Source organism: Xenopus laevis, chromosome 8S (assembly GCF_017654675.1).
Source record: "Xenopus laevis strain J_2021 chromosome 8S, Xenopus_laevis_v10.1, whole genome shotgun sequence".
Lineage (NCBI taxonomy): Eukaryota > Metazoa > Chordata > Amphibia > Anura > Pipidae > Xenopus > Xenopus laevis.
In genome coordinates, this window is record NC_054386.1 from 81,755,414 (window position 1) to 81,764,238 (window position 8,825).

Here is an 8,825-nt window from a genome sequence, read left to right on the forward strand (position 1 = left end):
AATGGACGCCGGCATCAAAAAATGGACGCTGGCGTAAAAATCGAGACGCTGCGGGGTTTTGCAAATTTTTCACCATTTTGCGAATTTCGCTGGAAATTCACAAATTTTTCGTCGAAGTGAAACGCCCCAAATTCACCCATCACTACCTATAACAACACTTTAAAGAAATTACTATATCCAAAATAAATGTTTAATTCCTATTCCTAATAACACACCTTTATGACTAAAAAAAAAAAAATCTAAATACATTTTTAATTTCATTGATAATCAAAATTGTTTCCACAGGAGAAAGCACATGTGGCAGTTAAAGGGGTTGCTCACCTTTCTCAGCAGCAGCTGTGGAATTTTTAGCAACTATTGTATCAATTCTAACAGCTTCCTGTAATGAAACTCAGGGATTCTGCTCAGCAGGGACAAAGATAAGAAATGTATCAACTAAATGAATCAATTTAGAACAGGTAAAGAGTCCCCCCCTGCTTTAGAAGGTGAAAAATTAAACTTTACACTTCAATATTCTAAAAAATGGACAAAAATAGAAAATAGAAAGTAATTGAAAAAAAGTCTTTATTTCTGGTGAACTATCTGAAACCAACTGAACTGAAAAAAATGTTTGAAGGTGAACCACCCCTTTAAAAACATATTAACAGAAATAGTTAGCAGATCCTTTAATTGTTAATTAACTCCAGCAGAAATTGTCTTGAAAGTCTAATGAATACCTCGTACAATGTATATATTTTACCAGTTTAAAAACTGGTAATTTGTTCTCGAGTAAGGATTTAATCAATTTATTTATACCCCAGTGTATAACCTTGTATTTAAAGGGATACTGTCATGGGAAAAAAAATTTTTTTCAAAATGAATCAGTTAATAGTGCTGCTCCAGCAGAATTTTGTGCTGAAATCCATTTCTCAAAAGAGCAAACAGATTTTTTAATATTCAATTTTGAAATCTGACATGGGGCTAGACATATTGTCAATTTCCCAGCTGCCCAAGTCATGTGACGTGCTCTGATAAACTTCAATCACTCTTTACTGCTGTACTAAAGAACGATGGGAAGGTAACCAGATAACAGCTCCCTAACACAAGATAACAGCTGCCTGGTAGATCTAAGAAAAACACTCAATAGTAAAAACCCATGTCCCACTGAGACACATTCAGTTACATTGAGAAGGAAAAACAGCAGCCTGCAAGAAAGGATTTCTCTCCTAAAGTGCAGGCACAAGTCACATGACCAGGGGCAGCTGGGAAATTGACAAAATGTCTAGCCCCATGTCAGATTTCAAAATTGAATATAAAAAAATCTGTTTGCTCTTTTGAGAAATGGATTTCAGTGCAAAATTCTGCTGGAGCAGCACTATTAACTGATGTGTTTTGAAAAAAACATGTTTTCCCATGACAGGATCCCTTTAAATCATCTGCTCAAAGCCCCAGTCTGTTCAGGCCAATGCTTGCAGAAATTCTGGGCATTCACTAAGTTTGTTAAAATGTCAGCTGGTTTGTCACTTAAACTCTCATATTTAATAATGTAGGTAACCTAGAGTTTGGCAGAACAATTTGCATTTTTTTTCCTTTTCTTAATTATTAAATTTTATTTTTTTATTATTACATTTTATTGTTCAGCAACACATGCTGAACTTGAAGAAACACAGTTAGTTTGTCTTTAGTTGCCTTGTTCAGTTATTCCACAACATATAGTATAACAGATAGTTGCAAGCCAAAAAATCCAGGGTATAAAGGTTAATATCTCTAACCATAAATAATAAAAAATCAAAAATATCCTATATAGAATATGCTAAAGAGAATTTTCCCTTTAACCATACAATTATGTAGAGACCTATGCTCCTTATTACAGCAAAAAAATAAAATAAATGTATCTCATAAAATAAATATATTAATTGAATTGTACTTTAACAGTTAAAGGATAACTAAAATTTTAACAAAAGAAGTAGGCTAGAAATGTTGTACATTATGTTTTGGGGGTTTGTACCAGTCTAAGGCAACCACCGCCCTTTAGCAGTAAAGATCTGTGTCTCTAAAGATGCCCCAGTAGCTCCCCATCTTCTTTTCTGCTTATTCACTGCGCATGCTCTGTGCTGCTGTCACTTACTAAGCTTAAGAACCGGCTAAAAAGTCGGTCGAAGTGAATTCGAGGGAATTTTCGAAGTAAAAAAATTTGAAATTGAAAATAATTGTTCGGATTCTTCGACCATCCAATAGGATACTACGACTTCGAATTTACTTCGACTTTGTTTCGAAGTAAAAATCGTTCGGATATTCGACCATTTGATAATCGAAGTACTGTCTCTTTAAAAAAACTTAGACTTCAATACTTCGCCAAATTAAACCTGCCGAATTGCTCTGTTAGCCTATGGGGACCTTCTACAAACTTTTTCTAAGTCTTTACACATCGAATACAAATCCTTCGATCGTACGCTAAAATCGTTCGATTTAATCGTTCAATCGAACGATTTTCATTCGATCGTAGGATTGCCAAATTCGGCGAAAAAACTTTGAATTTGATATTTGAAGTTTTTCAATTTGATGGTCGAATTTTGAAGTTTTTTGTACTTCGAAATTTGAACCTTGATAAATCTGCCCCATAGCATATAAATGTCACAATATAAGGCTAATTAGTAATTTATACAGATAATTACAACATGGCAGCACAGAAACCAGTGAAACTAGCATCAGAATTAAATAATCAGCCCTGTAGCATCAGCTCATTTTCTGCATGATGATTTGCGATGGCCCCTAAGCTCAGCTTCTCAACAGCTGTTCAGAGTGTCGCATCCAAGATGGTGACCCCCCGTGACAAGTTTGAAGTCCTGGATCATTGCTGCTATTGACAAGCTGAAACAATAGGCTGGTGCAAGAAGTTCAGTATATAAAATATAGCATTTTTAGCCATATTCATTTTTAGAGTTTAGTTTTCCTTTAAAAGAGTAGCATGTTGTACTGGAAGCAGCCGAAATATAAATAATAGTTGTGTTATATCAAATATAAAAATGTCGGGTATGAGACCCAGTATCTGCAATGCTTGTCACCTATGGTCTCTCCATAATTTGAAGCACTTTAAACACATTTCAATATTTAAAAAAATCCTAGTAGAATTTATTTGCCATGCATCAATTAGTAAAATAGAGCTGACCACAGTTTCCAGATTTGAAATTTGGCAGCTCTCTTTTAATTTCTATGGGATTTGAGAAGCATATATTTTCAAGAGTGAACTTCCAAAATATAAAAACATAAAAATCTCCCTAAAATCCCATAAAAAAAAAAAACCCATTGTGGAATTGTGGCAAACTCTATTTTACCCATTGATGAATATTCCCTTTGATACCATCATAGCCACAAATTCAGCATCAAGGAGAACACAGAAAAGTCAAATGTTCAATAGATAACATTCAAATAGAACTAGACCTTCAGTGAACACACTTCCTACCACTGGGCAAACTTGCATTTGCTCAGTAACCCATTCAGGCCCGGATTTGCGGCAAGGTCGTATAGGCCCGGGCCTAGGGCGGCATCAATTAAGGGGCGGCATGCTGCCCAGCCACACAAGCAGTTTTCTTGGCGGAGCACTAGCGCCGAATGTCTAGTGCTCCGAAACCACACAGGATGCGCATGCTCGCTATCTTTACAGAGGGTGGGGGCGACGGAGGACGCCGGCCTCGGGGCGCCCTCAGGGCAAATCCGGCCGTGAACCCATTAAATGTTACTGAGAACTAGCCAGTGGCCATATTCAGTTGTAGCAATGAAATGCTCAGAACCAGCTCTCTCAGAGGCCCGGCACAAGCATATTCCTAAAAACTTATCTAACAAGTTAATCAATTCTTTCTAAATATACACTGTCTGCAATAAATCTTTCCTGGTACAAATATGTGTTAGAAGCAAACAAAGTATATGCCATCATCTCACACAGCATAGAGGCCAAAGTAAGCCATTCCATGCTCTAACGCAAGATGGTTTTGTCCCTGGGTTACAGTATACAGTATATCTCCATTTTCAAGTGCAAAAGTCCCTCCCAAAAAGATAGATCTACTCCATGTCACACTTGATGAATGGGATCTTGAACTGCGCTGCTCGCTGCATGCCGTCTTCTGTGCACTCAGCAGGGAACTCTCTTCTCCAAATTGCTTGGATTGAAGCACCACACTATGTGACAAGAAAATTGACTTTCCATCAAGACAAGTGTCCCCCATGAAAGTGGCCTGAGTGTACACAAAATAAAGGCCGTTCTTGGTGATATGCAAGGTGTTGTTGTTAAGTAACAGCCCACAGCAAATGAAGGAGTTGTCAAGATCACTGCTCCAGTTTAGGGAGTTTCTGATGTAGGGATTGGCTAAAAGAAGAGAAGAATAATTTGTTAAAATTACCAGCTATTACAAAGGATTAAAAAGAAGTGTGTTTCAATTTGTTTACCTTCTAAATGTGCTGCAGGTTTTCTGTTTGTAGTGTCTTTAAGTTTAAATTGAGTACCTATAAAAGAAATGAAATTGTATTAAAATGTCTTGAAACTATAACTTCAAGAAATGAAATACATCCCAAGGAGCTGCTGTACACAGTATTTTGTACTGCCAGTGTGTTATATTACATACCTCCCAACTGTCCCGTTTTGAGCAGGACAGTCGCGCTTTTGACAGCTGAACCCGCTGTAACGTATTTATACTAAGTCCCGAGTTTCTCTTTGATCTGCTGCACTGAACAGCCAGAAACAGATACAAAGCTTCTAGATTAATTGGGTCTTGGCAGACAGCCCAGAATAAATGCTTAACATTCTTTTGTAACAGTTTCACAAGATAAGAATGAAGACTTAAAGGACAATTTACCTTCATTTGCAAAACTGTAATAACATATAAAAACCACAGAAATGTGTTCAAACTTTCATAACCTGCCAAATTATGTAAAATGAACATGGTAATTAGAGGGTGTGGCCACAAAAATAGGCGTGGGCAAAAGAATTAGCCGCGCTACACCTGCCAAATCTTTTTGTCCCTCTTACTGTTTCCTAAATGTTGTGAGTCATGATACTATATTTTTATATATATATAGTTTCTAAAGTGTTGAACTGTGTAGGGTATTAAACTGGCTAAATGACAAAGAGCAGAAAAGATCAGGCTTGGCCAGATATTAAAGAGGATGGTTGAAAAATCCCATATGGCAAATGGCACATGGGATGGGCGAATTTGACCTGTTTTGTTTTGCCAAATAATCGGATTTTCAGTAAAGCTATTGAGCTACGAACTTCTTATTATCTACTTGCATTCAAATGGTACATCAGTCAGTGTTTTCAGGAGAATAACCCACAGGGAGAGTAACCCCACCCCAAAATATTACCTTTTCTGCACATATCAGTCAAAGTGCCTGAAAATCTAATGAGTGTGTTTCTTACTTTAATTGCACTGGCTTTTATGTATATATATTTCTATATCTATATATCTATCTATATATATATATATATATATTATATATATATATATATATATATATATATATATATATATATATACATATACATTTCGAGAGGGACCAGCACTTGTATTTCAAATCACCAAGTGCTTATTATCACATCACTGTGCACTGAAATACGGAGTGCTGGTCCCTCTTGAAAAATTCTGTATATATTTTGACCAAGCACCCACTACAAGAAAACTTTAGCAAGAGTGCGGGTACTTCCTAAATATATATAAATATATATATATTGTTTGTTATAGTTATACAGGAGCAGTGACCAGCTCCATGTTGTAGCTCCCACCCTTCCCAGTTATAGTCAGGTGACCCCACTGGTGTCTAATTAAAGGGCAGCCAAGTTTGGGAGTTTTACTTTGAAAGCAGCAAGTAAGTTGCAGGTAAAACTTAGTCCCTTTGTAAAATGTATAATGAAGCAATTGAATTCTTAATGAATCAGATGAAAATTAAGCGTAGGACTGGCCAGATATGGGATGACTTTGACGTAGTTGGCCAGCTTAAATATATTGCAATATATGGACAAACAATCCCTGTGTTGTTTAAAGGGTAAGGCATTTTTCAGTAGCAGTATGCACAAAATGTCTCTGTCTTAAAGATATTGATAATGGGTTGAGTGCAGAGGACTCTTGTATTTGTCTATATATATATATATGTATATATAACTTTACCTAAGATGGGGAGTATGTGGGGCATGGTTTGTGGTAAAGACACATTTAGGTTACTGTACATATAGTATTTACTTATTTCTGTACCCACACATACATGTATATGTACAGGTTATATAGTGCCTCTATATATGTATATATATATATATATGTACAGTAACCTAAATGTGTCTTTACCACAAACCATGCCCCACATACTCCCCATCTTAGGTAAAGTTTTTGTCATCATTTTATAGTAAATGGACAAAAAAAAGAACATCTCTGTATTCTGAAGCATTGACATTTAAAGCAGGCTGGCAAATTGCCTCAAATGTGTTCAGTTGATAGCGTGTTTTTTATTTATATAACAGGCCTACAGTTCCAAGTTTGGACAGGGCAGAGCCCACAGCCTCTGTTAATCTGCCCCTGACAATGCTAAATCACAGAAAGGGATTGTATAGAGGTCAATTTTTAATGAACTATAATTCCTAATAAAACTCACATAGTGTGTGTGTGTTTGTGAAGGTAATAGAGACCTTAGATCATGTGTGTGTGTGTAGGTAATAGAGACCTTAGATTGTGAGCTCCACTAGTACAGGGACTGATGTGAAAATAAATTATTAACTCATTGCACAGACTCACCAACACTTTCAAGAACTTTAATAATATAATATTCATAATAATTAGTCATTGTTAAGTGAAAACCCAGTAAGACATTGCAAATTTCAAAACAGCATGCCCAGACTCATTCTTAGTTTATAAATAACTAACAATCAGTTTAGAAAGAAACCAGCACTCAGTGATGTTATTGGCTGGCAAAGGCTTATGTTGGCTGTGGACATATGTTCGTGGCTTCAAAGACTTTTGTTACAGCGTATCCTGCCCGTAACAAGTTTCCACATTAATAATACTGACCAGTATTTTTTTTCTTTTTTACAAACAAATTGATGACTGCTTAAGTAAAAGCACACAGAACCTTAAAGGGATACTGTCATGGGGAAAATTTGCAAGTCACATGACCAGGGTCAGCTGGGAAATTGACAATATGTCTAGCCCCATGTCAGATTTCAAAATTGAATATAAAAAAAAATCTGTTTGCTCTTTTGAGAAATGGATTTCAGTGCAGAATTCTGCTGGAGTAGCACTATTAACTGGTGCGTTTTGAAAAAAACATGTTTTCTGATGACAGGATCCCTTTAAAGAAACAACACTACTACAATCTACTAAATTGTATTAATTTCAGCATACAACTAGAAAGCAACTGGGAGGCTTTGGGCATTACACACCTTGTCGGTCAGGAACCTTTTGTTTTTGGTGCTGTTCTCTCTGTGGGTAAAAATCAGATCGACTCTGTTAGACACATTATTCTGTTTCTGATAAATGTCTCCATGCCATTTACCTCCACAAAAACTGAAACATGAAACTGACCACAAAATCTATATAGAAGCATGAGTAAAGACACACGATTAGATATTGAGTTGTTTACAATATCCTTGTTTAGGAGAAACATTGTTGTATATACATCCCCTTTAAACAAAGCATCTTGTCACATTAATATGACTAAATTCTCTAGCTGTTTGCTTCCCTGCAATTTCCAGTATTGTTTGCCAGTGTAAGTATTTCTTGCACTTAAGCAATAGATGAAGAACCGCAGATTATGCAACTTTGTAAAGTTTAGCAGCCTGCATTTTTGCCTAAATCTTTAGTCTTGTATAACTATATATACCCCCATCTCATTATACTAAACTGTAAATCTATTCTGCATGACTAATATGCAGCAGCCTCCTATTGAAAACCACATTGTGTCAGCTAAATATAAGTTACTTGCTCTGAAAAGCAACTTGGATCAGTATATACCGTCTATTACATTAAAGCACAGTGCACTGAGCAGCTAAAGGTACAAGCAAAACCTTAAAGTGCTATTAAGCTGCACACATTCATTCAGTACAGTCCTGATCATTTCTGTTTTGTGTCTTTGATTGTATAGATGGACTGTTCCATATAAATATATATATTTTTATTAATATAGTTAAAGATATATATTTTCTTAATTATGATTATAATTATCTTTATTATGATTAATTATGAAATAACCTGACTTTCTCTCACCTGAGTTGGTGTGCCACACGCAGGGCAAATGATGCAGAGGAAGGTCAGGAGTGCACCTATTAGGTGTCTTCTCAAAATCAACCTCTTAGGGACACAGATCATTCTGGCCAAAACGTGATTGCGGTATCTTTTGGTTCTGGTATATTAGAATAGCGGATAGCTTGTGAGATCTGTTAGGAGTGTGAAACCATGGTCTGATTTATAGAGAGCAGAAAGGCAAGTGTGGGAGGAAGGGGAAACCCAAACTGAAGAGAGGAAGTAGAGACGCAGAGACTGTGGACTGAGAAAATTAAAATCCCAGAACAAGATGTCAAATAAAAGACTGGTGTAAGAAATAAGATGGAATTTATGTAGAAAAGGCAAATTTCAGGGTAAAGAACAAAGAGATTTCTGGAACGGTCAAATAATATGGTTTAAAAAGAAAAGGAAGACATTAATAGAGACACAGGATATAGTTAGAGAAAAAACAGAGCTAAGTATGTGTTAAAGTTGGGAGGATAGAGAAGGGGGGTCAAGGATGAACTGAAAGACATGATGCACATAAATGGCTTCGTCCAAAAGAGAGAAAATAAAATAATAACTATTTGTAGCACTTCAGACCAC

The 8,825-nt window shown here is 36.1% G+C and overlaps 1 protein-coding gene across 1 annotated transcript; it reads right to left on the reverse strand.

Annotated features, from left to right (window-relative positions):
* Window positions 1–2,869: 2,869 nt before the first annotated feature.
* lta.S (lymphotoxin alpha S homeolog) lies at window positions 2,870–8,426 on the reverse strand. Its single transcript, XM_018233845.2, has 4 exons — window positions 8,223–8,426; window positions 7,400–7,439; window positions 4,423–4,479; window positions 2,870–4,342 (listed from the first exon to the last, which is right to left on the reverse strand). The coding sequence occupies exons 1-4, from the start codon at window positions 8,322–8,324 to the stop codon at window positions 3,915–3,917; spliced, it is 627 nt and encodes a 208-aa protein (XP_018089334.1). The 5' UTR covers window positions 8,325–8,426; the 3' UTR covers window positions 2,870–3,914.
* Window positions 8,427–8,825: the final 399 nt, after the last annotated feature.